Here is an 18546-nt window from a genome sequence, read left to right as displayed (position 1 = left end):
TTAAATATTTTATATATTTCTTTAGTATCAAAAAAATAGGTTATGTAAATATTACATATATAGTTGCATTAAAATTGATATTAGTAAATAAAATTTGAGTCACACTTATATATTTCTTCATGCTGGATATTAATATCGCTTAACAAAATGTCTAAATCAGTATCTAGACTGAAATCAATGAAGAAAGTAGCTGATAAAATTGATCATTCTTCAAAGTTGAGGACCAATATTCCAGCTGGTATGGCAGCTGCTGGTCCGCCTTTGGGCCCTATGCTTGGACAAGTATGTTTCTCCAACAATTATAATAGTTTTGATTGGACATCTATTTACTGGATCTGAGTAAATACTACATTAATTCAGATATAACCTATTACAATTACGACTTGCAATACAAATCAACTTCTGTTTTTGTGATTGTATTTCTAATGTGTTTATTTTTACAGCGTAATATTAACATAGCAGCATTTTGTAAAGATTTTAATGAACGGACAGCAAGTATAAAGCAAGGGATACCTTTACCAACAAGAGTAAAAATGAACTCTGACCGTTCATATCAACTTGTTATTCATCAACCACCTGCATCATACTTTTTAATGCAAGCTGCAGGAATGAACCGTGGTGCTATGGAACCTGGTTAGTAAACTATTTTTTAAATGTTGCTACATATCAACAACAATACACTCTTCAGAAAATAGAATATAACAAGAGTACATTTTTTGTAGTACCTTTTCTCTTTATAAAATCAGCATCCTTGTTCCAACTTGTTACAGCCACCACAATGGTATAGTAAAATATAACAAGTTAAGCTCAATTCATATTCATTCATTCAGGATTTATTAGTTACCCAGCAGAATAGGCAGTATTATCATACCATGATTCAATTGGTAAATTCATTCATTGTGGATTTATCCACATGTTTCTTATATTTTAAAATAAATTATGTATTATATTTTAAAAGTCATTTATGACTTTTACCTGTATCAAAATCAGTTGTGTGTTTAAAATATAAGAAACATGTGGACAGCCAATTTTGTTTTAAAAGTAGTGGCCCTGTGCCTATATGTATTTAGATTTATATAAACATACAAATGTTCTCAATTATAATTCAGCTCACTTAAGTTTGCTTATCTCAGCAAACTTTGATTTAGCTTTAGCTTGAATTATACTTTGAGATTCTGCATTGAGAGTCCACATTCATGTAGCAGAATATAGTAAATTAATAATGGGGCAGTAGTACAATATTTTATATATATCTTAAGTCCCAGTGCTAACTCACTATTATGTTACTAGTGGTGTGGTGATACACAATACTCTACAGCCCTATTGCTAAGCAAGGTTGTTAGGTTCATTCACACCATCTCTTATAAATGTGTCATGTTTAATAACTGATGAAGAAATGATACAATCTTCATCATGCCTAAGGGCACAGGCTGCTTTATCATAAAAAATCCTACATATTATAAATATGATTTGTACCTATACCATATGATAATACTGCAGTGTGTTTCTATATATTTACAGTTAAAGAAACATCTGGAAAAATAACACTCAAACATCTGTATGAAATAGCTAAAATCAAATCTCAGGACCCAACACTCGAATGGAGACCACTAAAGGAAATCTGCACAATGTTGGTGGCCACAGCTAGGACTTGTGGTATTGAAATTGTAAAGGAGTTAGATGCAAAGGTAATATATTATATATCATTATTAAATATAATTTAGTACTGTATTTTTTTGTTAAATATAATAAAATTTGACATTTGTCTTTTTATTTCAGGAATATGGAGAATTCCTTGAAGAAAGAAAGAAGGTAATAGAAGAACAGAAAAAAATGCTTCAAGAAAAACGAGAGGCCAAAATGTTACGAACTGCTTAGATTAGTAAAATATTGTTGTTGTAGATAATTAGTATAAAATATATATCATAAGAACTGGAGCTCACCGACAGAATGGCGCAGCAGGCGACAAATTAATATGGAGTGCTTAGTAACTTTCTTAAATGCTGTCAAATTTGAAATCCAAATGGCAGTATAACCATTGTCATATGTAAATACCTTACAAGGTTTTATGTGGTGGAATTAAGCTATTTAAGTTTTATATAATAAAAAAGGAACAATAATTCGTAGAAGCCTCCACTGCAGCACTCAATTAGCTTCACCTGTGTCCATGCTTCTATGTTTTGTCGACGAGCGACAGCTTTGTTTATACGAATGTGATTTATTGTTATACATATTAGAACTACATTGCAAAAAAGATGATATGACAAAAAAGAGTCAATAAAGAGAAGTCTGAGAAGACAGATCAACGGAAGAGAAAAATATTACGCGGACCCCAAATCATATGACATAAGAATTAGAACTCTAATAAAACCAAGGTATAGGTGGCATAGATAAAATAAAAATTTACATTCAGAAAATATAGATTTATTCTTATACAATGATATGATACGTACCTATCTTATATTTTAATATGTGTGGACAAAGATAACAAGTTTTAATGTCATTTTTAACTTGTGCATACACATCCATTAAATAATAAAAAGTAGGGAAGAATTTTTTAAATAATAACATAAGTACATCTAATTATTTTAGCATCTTGTAAATATATTCTATGTCAAAATGAGACTGGCATTTGTACTAGAAGGTACATTTATTTTTAGCACATGCAGCTGCTAATTAAGTTACATATTTTTTTACATAGCTTTCTGGGTAATATGCTATGAATCTTTAGGATGATGAATTGTTATTTACAAACAGTCTAAATTTACTTATTCTGGGACTAAGACAACAAAATCCTTACGACCTAACAATCATTCAAAACCAATATGAATGTCCAATCGCGTTTGCATTTTTACTACGATATTAGCAAGAAACGAAAATATTTATTTAAAGAGCACCTATCTTATGGCTACAAATTCCACTATTTCTACTAAGTAACAAAAATAAAAATTGAAACAACCACTAATAAATATCACATATGACAGTCTTGACATTATAAACCTTAATAGGATACAACCAATATAATAATATAGAAATATAGTGTAGAATCTCTCTATGTACTCTAATTTTATCACTGCAAGTATAAAGATGAGTGGTGCCTATAATGTACATCCACGATAAAATCAGGAGAGTTACAAAGTTTCAGGCCGCTGACATCATAGTTTTTCGTCCGCCTACGCCTCCAATGTTTTGGAAAACACATTTTATTTCAATTAATTAAAAATTTTGCGATCTACAATGATTCGTACTGTACGCGTCATTGATATGACGGTTACCGTGTTGCACCCATCCCGATACATTTTATGAACTATGAGAACGAAACAAGTAAATATGTGAAAAAACATAATATCTGAAGCAACAATTAAAAACAAAACGCACACTAATTTAGTTATCCTTCTCCTGGGTCAGAGGTCGTCATTATAATATAAGATTATGTATTTTAATACTTTTTTTCATGATCAGAATGAAATATTCAAATATTAATACAGTTGCAGTAGAAAAAGTATGTCTGTCCAAAATAATATTCACCAAAAGTATTTATGGAATAAAATAAAATCATCAATCATCAAATAAAATCATCAAAATGTTAACAATATCAATTTTGAAATAAAAAATATATAATATCTGTACGGAGACGACCATAATCTTTGAATTAGTACTAATAATGAAATAAACAAGAATAATTACAGACTATTTAGTGTTTTACGAGACACTAGTATTTATCTTATAAATAAAAAAATAATAGAATTTGGATTGACATAAATTTTCCTTCAACAAATTATATGCATACGGGGATTACATATGTGTATATTTCTACTGAATCTTTTAGTTGCTCAGAGTATTAAATAAAAACATTTAAATAGATTGTTTAGAATATTTGCAAAATTTTTGAAAGGAAAACATTAATTCCGTTACGAGCGGATTGTTGTTTTCATACATAGATACTTTTTAATATAATCTAGATAAAAGTATCGCTTGCGGTAATGAAATTTATAATCTCAATATAAATAAGAAAATTAAGTAAACAAATTTTTTTATCAACTCTCCAGAGATTCGTCATAATAGAAATACTTTAAAATATGGAAGAAACTTCAGGCTTTTTTGCGATTTAAAATATGTACATTTTAAATTGACAACATTACAAATTGCATATAAAAATATAATGCTTCAAGCCATCAACTATATTTACTAATGCAAGTGCTGTTGGGATTAGAATATTCTTCATAAAAATGACAACTATATATTTTTATTGTTATAAATATTGTTACCTAATCTAAAAATAAAAATGTTATCAAAAATAATCAAGGTACATATAGCTACATATTCAGTAATCTAAACTTCATATATAGTACAAAATAATATGTCTAGATATAGAGAAAAGTTGTATCAAAAGTAAATATTTGGCCAATATTTAAACATAATGAAGCTAATTCTAGAAGGTTACTATACCATGGAATTACATTAATGGTAACGTAAATTATTAACACGTACTTTCTAGTACTGATCAAATAGTAGATTTCTTTTATTCTCACACTTATTACGTGAGAATTAAATTAAAATAATATAAATCTTTTATTTGCAAATATAACCTATTACATACTGCAAATACTGACAGATCTAAAATTTATTATTGCTAGCTTGTTACCTGCAATCTATGACGTGACGGTATCTTTAACACAACAAATAATTAGGAATACATCCATGGTTTTTAACAAAAAGTAACGTTATATTAAACGGCAGATAAAGATACAAACTGTATCGGTCATCTCAAAACACATTACATTATTTGTTCAATGGTCAGATTAATAAAATAAATGACAAAATAAACAAAATAATTAGGTTCATTTTCCAAATTACTAAATTAACTATTAGAAGCACATTACAGACAAAGATGGAGCCCCTGCTGATCTTGTCTTGGTCACAAAATTTAAAACAGTACCAGTTTTATACAATTGTTATACAAGGTTACTGTTACTCCCTTTTAATAACTCTTTCAATAATTCGTATAACAATTGTATATTGTGTAATTAAAGCTAACTATGTACCAGATAGACATTTCGGCACATTAGTTAACGTTTCTACAATATTAGCCTATCTAAAAATCGTCGGTCCATTAAGTGAGTTATATAAACAATCTACGTATTACATACAAAACTAATAAGTGAAAAAGCGAGTGTACCTTTCCGTTCAAATTATATAGCAAATTAACATCTGTACAGTGAACTCTGAAACCTTTTAGTTTAATTAGCCGTATCTCCTATTGAATCAATAAACATAATTTCGGTAAATAGATATCAACAATGAGTAGATGTGCGTGCACAACGTTTCAATTTAGGAGAATTATGTAAGACTTCTGGCAATTTAGTCACTTTGTCAATGGTGAAATCTGGTAAATCCGAAGACTCCTCGTCTTTTTGCAACGGTATCCAAATTGTACCGCCTAACTCCGCTTCTTTGCCACCCTGGAATAGTAATTTTTTTAATAATCAAATTTATGGTACTCTGCCTTAAAGATTTATTCTTTGTGTAACTATTATAAAATAAGTTAGGACCTTAGGACCATTGAGAACTGAAAGCACACTAGGGACTGTCTTTTTGAGTAGATTTTAGTTTTGAGCCAAAACAGGTAACAAGCTTGAGACTGCAAGCTGTCATTATTGTGCTTACTAAAGATATAAGTGCATATTCTTTGTCGAGAAAAAATTCAGTGTTAAAGTAAAGGGGTTAGATACCTTTATATCCGTTTCCAGTTTGTCACCAACCATGATGCAAGTACGAGGCTCGACATTCAGTAATTTGCAAGCTTCAAGAAAGATCTCTTGATCGGGCTTCTCCCAAGGCAGATCGCCGGACACCAAGACGCAGTCAAAGTACTTGCGCAGGTCCAGCCGTTCAATCTTCTGCCACTGGGCACGCGAGGGCCCGTTCGTGATCAGACCAAGAAGATAATCCTCCCTGTACCACATTCATCGACCAGCTTTTTGTTATTACCTGTTACACACTATGCTGAATCTCAGCACATGATATAATTTGAGGCAAAATGTTCTTGCACATTAGAGATATTTAATTCTGCAAGCTTTTGGTATTTATAACATGAATGTTTGTGATTGTGAAAGAATGGAAATTATTGCATGAATTTTATTACATTATAGTTGTATTATCGAGATCTAAATCCTGTTAGTCAAACGATAATAAACATCAAAATATATCAGTAGCATGTATCTAAATTTATGCATTGTGCAAGAGCATTTCTAGCCCATTATTGTATAATTTCATATACAATTTATAAGATATAAATTATATATAATTTGGTAGACACCATGAAGATATATCAATTTTATGATCTTTTCTGATGCCTAATGTTTATGATAACAATTGTTATATTAAATTTATTACTAATGATCTATATTCATGGCTATAGGTAATGAAATTTTTGAGGTAATGTAATTACCTTCGCCGTGATGTACTCCCTCACAAATTTTACAAATACAATTCAAACCTAAGTGTTGCGCACGCGGCGCCCCGAGTTTAGTCACTCGTTGCGCAACAACTGAACTGTTGAAAAACAAGTATTTTATTAGCAACATGCGTGTAAAGTCAGCCCAATTCGATTGCAAAGGCATTAAACATTAAATAATTGAGTTCAAAATTATATATAATAAACTTGATCTAAAAATGTTTTCAAATATTTCTCGTAACACCGTGGTATCCTATAACATTTTGAAAAATGCGTACTAAAACATTTCTAGTAATGCATCCTGTGGGTTACCTTCACGCGGTGCTTCTGTAAGCCATTGTGGATAATTCTTGTCGAATTGGTTAAGGTGAACAGTAATCTTATTTTTTTTTTTGCGATGTATTAACTGATTTTTCTTTGCATTGCATGCCCGCTATTGTAGGCCAGGGCATTTTGTCGTCATCTTCCATAAAATAATTTAATATTACTGCGTATTCGTATGACGTTTTATACATAATTGTTGTGCGTGCAAAATTGTTGCGTTGTTACTGAAAAATCATGTGAGACTAGTTTAGTCGCGAGAAACTTCTAAAAACATTGTAGTAGGTTGTATTAAATAACATTAAAATGCCTTTACAACATTTTGGAGCCAACTTTATCATGATAGACTCGAAAATCGGTGTCTAACTGATGTTCCCATAGTATTATGTGGCATGCATGCTTCTTAAGAGAATATAAAAATAAAAGAATGAATACTATTCGAGAAATCATAATTATTATGCAAAACAAATACACTAATGACTGTATGGAGGTGAATGTTTTTTAGAATCATATATGATATATGTAAACGAGTAAAATTCTGTGTAGGTCCACATAACACCATGCAAATGTAGCAGACAAAAATGGTCTTATTTAATAAATTTCTCTTTTAGTGAAATAATATTCAATATAATAATTAATTTTCATGTATTGTTAATAAAACAGAACCATTTTATACTGCTGCATATATACCACGATATTTAATTAAGTAATTTCTTTGCTACGATGGTAATAGTTCTTTAGTAGTAAGTACTTTCTGTCAATAATATTATATATACTTAGAAGAATTTGATAAAATAAATGTTAGTCAGTTTGGTTTGTTACAATAACATAGAAATTACTTAATTACATTATACAAATACATTTATTTATGTATATCATGAAGAAATATCAAGTTTGTTAAACGTATGAAGTAATATTGCGTGTCTTAAATATTTCTGCATAACATAATATAAAATGAAACTGGATGTTTTTAAACGTACCGCAATGATTCCAACAGGTGTATGACGTCATTTGTTAAAGCTAAATATTGAAATCTATACTTCAACCATTCGGCTGACAGATTTTCTGAAACAATAGCAAATTTATATATAATTATTCCATAATCAACTAATCTCGTGAGATAAATTTGGTGGAAGCTAATGTTAAAGCGATGAGCTTCAGTTATGGAATGCGTTTGGGCATGTCTATTCTAGAATAGGAAACGTTGTCTGGTCGCATACAATGCAGGTTCTGGGAAGAAGATACATTTTGGCGACACAGATTCTACTAAGTAACTAAATATTCGTATGGCAGAGGCTGTGGAGGTAGTGGCTTGTGTGTGTCCGAGAGGAAATGCCTCAAGAGCGTTTAAACTCCAGAGCATTAGAATCTAACTAATGGAACAAAAAAAAGTTGGAAATATCGTCTCGGTCGTCTAGCGGGTAAGCCTACCGCCTTACCTCCCGTGGTTCAATTAATCACACGGTACAAACATTTATTTTCATGACAGTAATTGTTTGTATAGGCCTGGGTGTTTTTGATGTATATTATGTAAATATTAAAAAAATGTATCGATGAACTTATATCTATTGTACCCGTAACGCGAGCTCTGCTTAGCTTAGGATTAGATGGCGCTGTGTTGTCCTGATATTATTATTATAATAAGCAATAGTCCTAGTCTCCATAGTCGCATAAGCTGTTGCTGTGTGAGAATACCGATAGAGTATTTGATATATAAAATCTCAAAAAACAATAAGTGACAATTATTTGTGCACTTCATTGGTTAATAAAAATATGTGTAGTATTTGTCACTTTATATTTGCGAAAACGAGTAGGTAACCGAAAAATCAGTCTAAAATTATATCGTGCGATGACAAATGTAGAGTATTTTAAATCATCTTGGAAGGTTATTATTGTAATGTTGGCGTCATCCAACCTTAAAACCTATAGCGTCTATGTCACAACAAAATGTTATGCGGTAGCTACTTTACAACTTCTCCAGACAGCTGTTACACCCACGGGGTGCTAGAAAATATTATACTCAGCATATTGTATCATGCAACGCGTGAAACAGTTTTATTTATCTTCACACCAGGCCCTTACAGGGTATGCAAATTTAAGGATAAGGAGACAGAGTGCTATGTTATTTTCTACAAAAAAATATCAATTGTTATTATTGGTACTAGTTTATTAATTGATGGTTGATATGGAATGACACAGTCTTAGATAGTACAATCGAGAATACTCTCAGCTTACTCCAATCCAAAATCTTTCTGCTGAAGTTAAAATAATAAAAGAACAAATTCTACAAATAAATGTAAAGTGGATCAGCGGCTTTGGCAGAAAGTAGTTAAAAATTAGGTTACTATATATTTGTAGGAAACACATTTATGAAGACACGATGCGTTGCGTATCGCGATGTGTAATCTAAGATCCAGGTTAGAAGACTGGTGGTTTTAATAGGAGTGTTTTTATACTAGAGGTAGTAAGATTGATTTTTTAAGCTACTTGGCTAAAAATCTATTTAATTTTTAGAGTTCCGAATGAAAAATGAAACAGATTCGTATTGACTTGTTTATTGCCTATAGAGGTTTACGTATTGACGGCAGCATAAAGAAAACAAAAGATTCGAAAAAATATTTTTATTTTATGTGCAAGAGGGAGCGAGGACATTTAAAATCAGTCCTATTTTGTTATGGTTTGAGGTTTGATTTAATAACCAATTTTGATTTAATTAAGAATAATCTATTGTATAATATTGCTATATAGGATCGCTCTGCCATAACCTATCTATATAAATTATCATGTACCTATATTTATAAACTACTTTCACAATGTTTGTATGGAACACATGACGTGCGAGAGTGACTTGCAATATTTCATGATTATGGGTCAGTAGAGGCCAATTTGTTGATTGTCACATACCGCGTAGTTTTGTCTAATAAATGTAATCTAATGTAAGTATGTAGGTATATATATGCCTAAGTCTAGTTTTCAAAATTTAGATGAGCCAACATATACGAGTATATGCACGCGCTTATTTGAATCAATAGATAGAAGTAGTTGCCATAATATATGAGGTCTGTTCTACAACACCGTGTAGTTTGTAGTGCGGTAAAAGACACACATCTCCCCGTCGGCCTCCTGTTTGGCAAAGTCTTGAAAATTTTCCACAACGTAAAAAAGCAAAAGGGATATACTAAATACTTTGCCTATTTGAGAATATACACTTGTAATTTACATGAGATTATTGGGCATATATAACAATTTAAACAAATACTTACTAGCAATATGCCTGTAGTTTTTCGGTAAACTGTTACACCATAAATGTGTCGGCCATTCGTCCAGCGCGAAAGAATCATCATCTGGACGGGCTCGGAATGCTCGTAAAAAACTAGTAGCGCTTTCATCTGCAATATCTTTAGGGAGTCCATATTGTTGCTGTAATATTTCTATAAGCTGTGGACAATTAAAATTATTTCATAAAGTATATATAAATAATAATGTGATGACATGTCAGAATAAAAATGAACAGAATGGTTCATAAATTTCTTGTTTCGGAAAAGTCTCTGCATACTTGCAGGTGCTCGACCGTCTTTTATATTTTTATTAGCTTATTTTATATTTGAATAGATAAAAATAAGGAAGATACTAAACCATTGAATATTCCTGTTTAGTTATTTTTATATGTGGAGATTTTGAAATTATGTTTTTAACTTTTCTTTTGATTTATTAACATTTCCTTTCCCAAAAAACTTCTGGCAAATACAAACTTTTAACCAAATGCACTTAGCCGTTCTCGAGTGATGCACTTACCTACATACATTCATTAGTTGATTTTAAATTCTATAGTTAAATTATTATTACATACTGATATTAAATTCATAATAAAGTCCAAATAGTATTTACTTTTAACCAAAAAGAATGGTTTTTGTTTTTACTGTCGTTAATGTTTAGTATACCTACTGCTTACGGGTGAATTACATGTAAATAAATTTTCACAATAGGTATATGTAAATAAATACGAAGGAGCACAAAAGTACTATACTTTTTTTTTGTATATTTAATTCATTACTTTTAAGTAGTTCTGTGTACATTTCTACAGATATGATTCGGAGATAAGTAAAATTAGGTACGTGCTTGCACTAATATAGGTATTAGTGCAAGCACGTACCTAATTTTCACCAAACCTAACGAATTAGCTAAAGAGATATTTAACATAGTATGAGTAGGTAAGTAATTTTTGTAGTTTTTACTGTAAAAGATTAAATATCTACATTTATAATAAGTAATAGAGCTGTGCCCGCTTTTGTAGTTGAAATTGCTACAATGACGCAACTCTGCGCATTGTGTATAGTGGGATTTCTGTAAACATCTCTATTTCTACGACGTCATAAAATGATAAGGTCATAAATGATCCTATGATATGTCTCGCACGACCAACCAAACCAGTTCAATTCTTTTTGTATATTGAACATAAAGAACAAATTTCGTGCTTACGGTTAAAAGTAGGTACTTACGGTTTCTCTACACGACTTTATTACAGCACCTACAAGATTGTGTATGTAGGTAATGTATATATAGAATGGATAAACAACGACGCACTTACACGCATATATATAATATACTTTACTAGAGATAATTAGATATATCTATCATTAATGTTCTATGCATATATTTCAACATATATACGCAGTATAGTATTTTATTTACATATGGCACTTATACCTTTATTACCAAGCCGCTAGAGAAGATTATTGAAATATAAACTATATACCAGATAACATACAGGCTGAAGTTTCTACATGAGTATTAATTATGAAAGTACAGAAACAAAGTAGAAATACTGATTGAAGTCTGTTCCAATGCTGTGTTGTCTTGAAATTGGTCAAAATTCTTGTGGTAATCAATAGCCAGTAACTGTCTCGATTGACATTATGTGTAGTAAGGAAGTGTTTGTTAGTCCAGGAATAGAAAAGGGTCAACGTTCTCTTTGTATCTACACAACTAGGGTGCACTCACCTGTTCCCTTGGCAAGCTTTGCCTGATGAAAACTGATACTTTATTTATGTATTTTTGTGTACCTAAATTGCAAATGTCACTTATACACATGAATGTACATGACTCAGATTATTCATGACTAGCATCTTTACATAGTATAAAATAAAGTCCCTTCCGATGTCTGCTCGCTTAGATCTCTTAAAGTACACAATGGATTTTAATGCAGTTTTTATCAGTAGATAGTGGGTTCAAGAAGGTTTACCTATATACTACACATATTTACACCCGTGCGAACCTGGGGCTGATAGCTAGTTGAGAATAAATGTATTAATTTAATGCAAGGTCTGTCTCCTAAAAATATCAAAGAATTCTTGGAGAAACATCTAAAAATTCTTTGATATTTTTAGGAGTTTGTAACTAGCTATAAATATTTAAAAGTTTGTGTTATAGATATTCATGTCCAAACTAGGCATGTATAACAATTAGACAAACTATGTAGTTTTTGTTTTTCTGTTCTAGGAATTGAGATAATGAGAAAATCATGTGTCAAGATAAATGTATATTTCAAATGGATCATACATAATGTGTTTTAGTATTTATATATTTTAAATTAACATACATGCATGAAATGTAGGTTAATATAGTCAAAATTAATAATTCAAAATCAATAAGTACCTTGTTTATTCTTAGACTTGCTATTTATACAGGAAACTAATAATATGGTATATCAGGCTTACCACAAATTAGTTAAAAGTGTATATTATACCAAGATACTCAGTCATTGGGACTAGTCTATAAAAAAGATGACAAGTAGATTAATATTGAACATTTCTAATTCATGTTAAGACAATGTACCATACATCATAAAGATAACAAGTATTTATTTTATTAAAAAAAAATGTAAAACAAAGTGTTTATGTAATTATTTATAATTATTATTTTAATCTCCAAACAATTTCTTTCCCAAGTCCATCATTCTGTGACTTCGACACATTTTAAGTGCTCCTCCCTTTTTAAGTACTGGTATAACTGCCTCATTGGAGTCCACTAATCTACATAAAAAGTCTTCAAAAGCAGATTTTACATTAGGAGGTAGAGTACCAACTTTGACTTTGGCTAGCATCTCAGCAATGCCTTCTGCCCATCCACTCTCAATAGCAAACTCCGATATCCATGGGACTATGGTTAAAACACCACTCATAGTTTGCATACCTAAGAACCAAAGGTCAGCTATTTCATTCCAATGTTCTTTATATGTCATTGAAACAACAAGTGCTGTAGGATCATTCGATTCATCCACATTGTATGCATCCCACAGGAATCTTATTGTAGATTGAATATATCTGCATATTGAGAAATCGTTTTTCTTTACCTTACTTGCTTGTTGTTTCAGTAATAGCAAACCTAAAACAGCCAAATGTCCATGAAGCACAAGATTATCTGGGATGTTCTTCAACTCTGGTAAATTATTGAATATGAATTTCAATAAAGTATTGAATAATATACTGTTTTCAACAACTTTTGGAGCTAATACTGTCAGGTTCATAAATATGTTACAAAGGCTGACCATGGCAGCTCTAGAGTCTTTCATATCTTCTAATAATTTTGGATCCAGTTCTGGTTCAGGCTGTGTTTTGACTTTACCCCTCTCCGATTTTGGAATTGGAGGCTTTTTGTAATGTACAATTGACCAATGGAAATTCATTGATTCATATAGAATATCTTCTTCTTTCAAGTTCAGTACAATATCTCTGGCTTTGTCTTCAACAACCAAATGGCATAGAGCCGGTAACATCAAGCGTAGTAAATCTACTTGGCCCATGAGACTGGTGTCAACATCCATGCCCTCACCATCAGATTTATTTTTTTCTGATAACTTTCTGGCTCGATAGGCATGAAAGGAATCATTAGCAAGTGAGAATATGAATGGAAGCAATGCATATATTTGCTCTCTCATTGCTGTTGTTTCTTGAGCAATCCATGACACTAAAACTCTGATCATTGCACAAACAAATACTTTCTCAGAATCAGGTAACTTATCTCTATTCTTATCATTACATATCTTAGTTAAAATAGAGACAACAGCATTGAAAGCTCCTTTAAGGCTAGTGTATACTGACTGTTTCTCTTTTTGTTCTAAATCTAACTGGTCAGTTGCCATATAATTCACAGATAACTCTAATATTGTAAAGCAGGAGGTCACTAAATCTGCATTAGCAAATGCTTGTTTAAAACTTCTGTCTTCAAGCTGCATTCTTATTTCTATGGCACTCAACTGAAGAAGTAGCAGGAAAAATTTCTTTGGATTTTCTTCATCATTCAATGTCCATTCAATTCCAAGGAGGTCAACAATGTTAGCAGCTAATTTCAATGCTGGATCTCTTTGGTTTTTCCCAATTTTACTAGTGAGAATATCATGGAGAGCTTTGTAGATACTTTGTGGCCAGGTTTCCTCTGAAGACCCAGGTATCACTGTAGACTTATTACAACTATATAAAAGTGCACTTAGGATAGTAGCTAACTCAAATTTTCTCTCTGATTGATCTGTAGCAAAGTCTAATGCTATTTTGTTGACCAATGCATGAAAAGGTGTGGGATCATTTCCCCAAGCTGCAGGCCCATATCGGCTCACCAATTTTACAAGAATATTTAAAGCTTCATCTGTTTGGAAGCTTTGGTGCGAATAAATCTCTGACATTTTCTTGATTGCACCAACTTCAATCAGTGCTTTCTGACCAGCTTCATGTTCTGCTATGCATTGGAGGCATGTGTATGCTTCACTGATAATGATCAGATTATCATCATAGTCATCATTGTCTGAAGTTTGTACAATATCAAGGAACACCGGTATGTTGGCGAGCATCTCTGGGTGTGCAGACAGCTCGGGATCGTTGCAGAAACATGTCAGTATGGAGAGTGCAACTGACTTGTACACAGATGGAGGGCAGTCGTCTTCTACATTGTTGCTTGTCAGCAGTTTTTTCAAGAACTTGAATCCAATAGCTTCGAATAAAGCTTTTTTAGCTTGGGAGTTACAATCCTTGCTCTTCACTAGTTTTGTAACCATGAAGAGCGCGGCAAATTTTTCTGTATCGCTCTTGGCAGATTTTAGGATTAGTATGCATTTCTTTATTGGCTCCGATATATCACCCATTATCACAACACTACACGATCAGCGATCACAAAGCGCAATAGTTCGCGCTCCAATGAAAGCAAGAAGACGCAGATGAATCGCACGACGGCAGCCCGATCTACATCACGTTTATAATTAGCGCGAGTTCTGTTCCAAAATATCTAAATCTGGACGTCGAGCTCGCGTTCTCCAACTATGAAAACACTATTTATAACCACACACTGGAACATTCAACACGCGGAGTGCAATAGGTAAAGCAAAACAGACCAACTTCAGCGACGTAAAATCGTTGGCTGACAGCGCGCGCACTTCGTTTCGTTCCTACATCCATGACCGTGACAATGTCATTTAAAAAATATTTTATAAATAATATGTACCTTGTTGCAAGCCTTTGTATCACCTTTTCTTGTTTGTATTAATGTGTTGTCTAAATCGAAAAATATAGCAGATACATTATTATTTTCGCTATAGACACTAGCCATATTTTTTTGAGCACACAGAATATCAAGTTTGTTAATGGCGAAATACACTAGCTATACTGGTGTTACTGGTTGTTATATAGGATCCGGAATAGAGATAGTTGGTCGTCATTCGTCACAAGTTTACACGAAGCGAAAACGAAACATTTTCACGAATAAGGACGATCGACAAAATAATGACGACATTTTTACAGTGTTGCCCACATATTATAAGCAAGTCCACCAGTTCTGTTGTTGAAACTCCTAAAACTGACAGAAAACCTCCAAAATTTATTTATTTATCGTAAATATTATTTATTCTTTTTATCTGTACGTACGCTGTCTCTGGTTGCCCCTCTGAAGCATTCAGGGTTATTAAATAATAAGAAGGATTGTTTAATTAAAACGCTTAATGTAATTCTAAATTTTGATCATTTGCAATATCAATATTTTTAATATATATATATATATTATATCACACTGCAACAAAACTTTACGCTTACATTACAGAAACAAAAAACCTACAATAAACAATTAAAGCGATTTTAATCCATTATATTCTCTCAGTCACTCACACAAACAGTGAGTTGTAGATGTGACATACGAAATTACTGGAAAGGAGTCGAAAAATGTAGGTAGTTTATGACTATTTACTTTTCTTCACCACTATAAGTTTATGACGCTGTACGAACGATTCTCTCTTGACAAAGATAAAACTTACAATATTGCTATTTAAGTGGCTATGGCTTATCTGGAATAGTTGATAGAAAATATTAAATCCATAAATTAAAATTTGATACAATTGAGAATTGTTAGTAATGATTCTCTGGTTATCAGCATTGAATGAAATAGAACAACACTAAATTAATATTAAACTTTTCATCCATTGGATTCTTATTACATTGCAAAAAAATATGTTAAAAATAGTTTACAAAAATATAATATTCTTTTCCTTAATGTACGTTGACTTTTCCTAGTTATTGTAAATTGTCCATTGAAATTTTTAATAATTCCAATACAAAAACTATTTATTATTTCATTGTTTTCGAATAACACTACATAACCAGAAATACCCATAATCAAATTTTGCTATCAAAATAAAATCCATTAGGACTTTATTAGGAGGATTACCTCCATTCCATTTTTAGTAGTAAAACTATTAAACTGGCAACACTGTAATTACAAATTTATTGTGAATTCGCAATATTAGAATAGTCTACAAATTATAATAAATATGTTGTACTATGGAGCATATTTTTTTACGTATTTATCATTTAAGCCGTATTGATTATAATTTTATTTTTGCTATTGTGTTTATTTCATAAATGTTTGTGAAAATTACATTGTTTTAGTAGGATATGTACTTACGCCATCTATTGAAATAATTTGGTAAGACCAAGATTGATCTCTACCTTTAAAGAATTTATATTATTTATTGAGTTAGTACTTATAATAATAATAGTGTGATACTGTATACAGGAAAATATAATTTGGCCTGGTTCTGGAATGGATGGTCAGCAGTCTTAAATAATTTCATTACAAAATGATAGATGGCGCCATTAAGTAAAAATTCAATAATCCAACTGGTTGCACGAAGATTTAAAATGGGGTATCGAACTGCAGACCTAGGTACATAGTTCAGGATAGACATTGTAAAAGACATATAAAATATCTATTTTGCTATAGTATGTACAAAAAAGATAATGATGGATATAGCCTACATTGTATAATGTACTTTGTAGGATTTGATATGACATAAGATCAAATAAGACAAAAAAAATTAAGTTCCGAGTCGACGGACACACTATGCGAAATCGCATCCGATTTTGCTAGTTCCGATATTGCCCCGATTTTAGTGTTGTTTTACTATTATCATATGTAATATTTACTTATCTTTGCTATGATGAAGTTAAATAGGTACAGTACATAAACATATATCTAGTTTAAATCACTACTAAATTTAGAGAAGGTTTTTTTTCTTTGTGTTCAATTATTTATTCGAATCTGACTTGTTCCGAATAGGTAAACCATTTTTTTTCAGCTTATGTCAGTGTGTTCGGTAGGTATCCTTGAAGATGACACATCGTTTTTGGTTTTTGTCCGAGCGGTACGTATTATGGTTTGTTACATACGGTAAGTTGCGATAAACCTTCGAGCAACATATGAAAGTAATATGAGGAGGCCGGGATGAGTTACGATCAAGGGACACGTCATTCCTTGAACAGAGAAATTCTTTTATCAACATTGTTTCGTTGGGATAATATGCCATGGGTATGAGGGTTCATTTTTTATTTACGACTTTAACATTATCTGAACTTAACTTCGGTATCCTTCTTTGCTCATCCAATTGCTATTATCACAGATTATTACAAAAAACAATTACATTATAAGTTATAAATTTATGCAGCAATTTAAAAAATAATAACAGTGTAATTCAATATCAATAAAATTATATATATTTACCTACTATATTATATATTAAGGAATTATAGTGTGCAATTTACGTAAAATAATACAAAATATCTATACCAATAAAATGATATCTATATAGATACTAATGTTATGATTGACGATGTGTCTCTGTCTGTCCTCCGGTTTTTTATATTTTTAAGATTGAACGGATCTGTAGCCTGTTATAGTATAAAAACTGCGAAACATAAAAAAATAACATATGTGTAATAAAGTATGTACATGTATATGTGACAACATCCGTTTGTGATAAGTTTAAATTCCAAAATACCTACATATGGGGATTAAATTAAAAAATAATGGATTAAATCCACCAATCCTGACAATATTATAATAGAATCTACAATCGTGTAGTAGGTATTTATATATTGCAAAATATAGATGACATCTTATCTTTTCAGACACAATATTGTACATAATTACCTAAGAACCATAGTAGTTGAAGAAGTTTAGATTATTTTTTAATTGTTAATGCAATAAGATTATGTTCACCTGGTAGAAAACGGTTATCGTCGTTCTTTATCTATGAGAAAACACAATGAACTTTAATAAAAGAATAACAGATTCCAAATTCAAATGTTGTATTTTGATTATTTTTAATTGTAACATTATTTATGGCCAGACTATGTACCCTTTTGGTATATTTACTTTACTCTTTGCTATGTATCTACTTACATAAGATGCACCCCGGGTATACCACCACATTATCACACTCGTGGTATATGTTG

General features: G+C 31.3%; 3 protein-coding genes across 3 annotated transcripts; 1 reads left to right on the top strand and 2 right to left on the bottom strand.

Annotated features, from left to right (window-relative positions):
- The first annotated feature begins 10 nt into the window (after positions 1-10).
- LOC131847791 (large ribosomal subunit protein uL11m) lies at positions 11-3087 on the top strand. The gene is made up of 4 exons (XM_059197440.1): positions 11-282; positions 444-633; positions 1522-1688; positions 1780-3087. The coding sequence occupies exons 1-4, from the start codon at positions 148-150 to the stop codon at positions 1876-1878; spliced, it is 591 nt and encodes a 196-aa protein (XP_059053423.1). The 5' UTR covers positions 11-147; the 3' UTR covers positions 1879-3087.
- An 856-nt stretch (positions 3088-3943) lies between these two features.
- LOC131847789 (N-acylneuraminate-9-phosphatase) lies at positions 3944-15582 on the bottom strand. Its single transcript, XM_059197439.1, has 5 exons — positions 15269-15582; positions 10042-10216; positions 7759-7843; positions 5733-5955; positions 3944-5462 (listed from the first exon to the last, which is right to left on the bottom strand). Exons 1-5 carry the CDS (start codon positions 15371-15373, stop codon positions 5295-5297), a joined length of 756 nt encoding a protein of 251 aa, XP_059053422.1. The 5' UTR covers positions 15374-15582; the 3' UTR covers positions 3944-5294.
- On the bottom strand, positions 12295-15230 carry LOC131847788 (neurochondrin homolog). Its single transcript, XM_059197438.1, has one exon. It carries the CDS (start codon positions 14910-14912, stop codon positions 12699-12701), a length of 2214 nt encoding a protein of 737 aa, XP_059053421.1. The 5' UTR covers positions 14913-15230; the 3' UTR covers positions 12295-12698.
- Positions 15583-18546: the final 2964 nt, after the last annotated feature.

This window comes from Achroia grisella, unplaced genomic scaffold, assembly GCF_030625045.1.
Source record: "Achroia grisella isolate CSIRO2021 unplaced genomic scaffold, CSIRO_AGI_Agris_v1 utg540, whole genome shotgun sequence".
Taxonomy (NCBI): domain Eukaryota; kingdom Metazoa; phylum Arthropoda; class Insecta; order Lepidoptera; family Pyralidae; genus Achroia; species Achroia grisella.
The sequence above is the reverse complement of the archived record's forward strand: the minus strand, read 5'-3'. Positions and strand labels throughout refer to the sequence as shown.

Coding starts and splice junctions, on each gene's coding strand:
- LOC131847791 (XM_059197440.1), top strand. CDS start 148: ATGTCTAAATCAGTATCTAGACTGAAATCAATGAAGAAAGTAGCTGAT. Junction 283..443: donor TGGGCCCTATGCTTGGACAA/GTATGTTTCTCC, acceptor TTATTTTTACAG/CGTAATATTAACATAGCAGC. Junction 634..1,521: donor CCGTGGTGCTATGGAACCTG/GTTAGTAAACTA, acceptor ATATATTTACAG/TTAAAGAAACATCTGGAAAA.
- LOC131847788 (XM_059197438.1), bottom strand. CDS start 14,912: ATGGGTGATATATCGGAGCCAATAAAGAAATGCATACTAATCCTAAAA.
- LOC131847789 (XM_059197439.1), bottom strand. CDS start 15,373: ATGGCTAGTGTCTATAGCGAAAATAATAATGTATCTGCTATATTTTTC. Junction 10,217..15,268: donor ATACAAAGGCTTGCAACAAG/GTACATATTATT, acceptor AATTGTCCACAG/CTTATAGAAATATTACAGCA. Junction 7,844..10,041: donor AAACTACAGGCATATTGCTA/GTAAGTATTTGT, acceptor CTATTGTTTCAG/AAAATCTGTCAGCCGAATGG.